General features: G+C 46.3%; 1 protein-coding gene across 1 annotated transcript; it reads left to right on the forward strand.

Annotated features, from left to right (window-relative positions):
* Positions 1–667: 667 nt before the first annotated feature.
* LOC138905343 (uncharacterized) lies at positions 668–1,060 on the forward strand. Its single transcript, XM_070193853.1, has one exon. The coding sequence runs from the start codon at positions 668–670 to the stop codon at positions 1,058–1,060; it is 393 nt and encodes a 130-aa protein (XP_070049954.1).

The raw sequence follows: 1,060 nt of genomic DNA on the forward strand, positions 1-1,060 counted from the left end.
GGTTAAGTATAAGAATCATAGGCCAGTTGGCCTACTCCAGCAGATAGTTATACCTGAGTGGAAATGGGAGCACATCACTATGGACTTCGTAGTTAGGTTGTGGCAGACCTTGAGGAAGTTTGATGCAGTTTGGGTCATTGTCGACACGTTGACCAAGTCGGCACACTTCATTCCGATTGTGACTACGTATTCTTCAGAGAGTTTGGCCAAGATTTACATTCAGGAGATTGTTCGGTTGCATGGTGTTCCTGTTTCCATCATATCAGATAGAGGCCCTCAGTTTACTTCACATTTTTGGAGAGTAGTATAGAGTGAGTTGGGGACTCGGGTAGAGCTCAACACAGCCTTTCATTAGTAGACTGACGGGCAGTTGGAGCGGACGGTTCATATCTTGGAGGATATGCTCAGAGCATGTTTGATTGACTTCGGAGGGCAGTGGGATCGATTCTTGCCTTTGGCCAAGTTTGCTTATAACAACAGTTATCAGTCCAGCATCGAGATGGATCTATTTGAGGCTTTGTATGGTCGGCGATGTCACTCGCCCATCGGATGATTTGAGCCAAGCGAGGCTAGGTTATATGGTACTGATTTAATAAAGGATGCTTTGAAGAAAGTGAAGCTGATTCAGGAGCGACTTCGCATAGCGCAGTCCAGACAGAAGAGTTACATGGATCAGAAGACGCGTGATTTATCATTTATGGTGGGCGAGAAGTTTCTCTCGAAAGTCTCGCTGATGAAGGGAATCATGAGGTTGGGGAAGAAGGGCAAGTTGAGCCCAAGATTTATAGGCCCATTTGAGGTGTTGAGGCGAGTTGGGGACGTTGCTTATGATCTTGCTTTGCCTCACAGTCTATCAGGAGTTTATCCATTTTTCCACGTGTCTATGCTCCGGAAGTATCATGCCGACAGGTCACACGTGTTAGACTACAGCACGGTTCATCTAGATGAGAGCCTGGGTTATGAGGAGGAGATGGTTGCCATTATTGACAGGCAGGTTTGCCAGTTGAGATCCAAGAAGATTTATGCGGTAAAGTTTCAATGGAGGGGTCAACCAGTCTAG

This window comes from Nicotiana tomentosiformis, chromosome 2 (assembly GCF_000390325.3).
Source record: "Nicotiana tomentosiformis chromosome 2, ASM39032v3, whole genome shotgun sequence".
Taxonomy (NCBI): domain Eukaryota; kingdom Viridiplantae; phylum Streptophyta; class Magnoliopsida; order Solanales; family Solanaceae; genus Nicotiana; species Nicotiana tomentosiformis.

Excerpts from the sequence above, each read along its gene's own strand:
- LOC138905343 (XM_070193853.1), top strand. The coding sequence starts at position 668 with ATGGATCAGAAGACGCGTGATTTATCATTTATGGTGGGCGAGAAGTTT.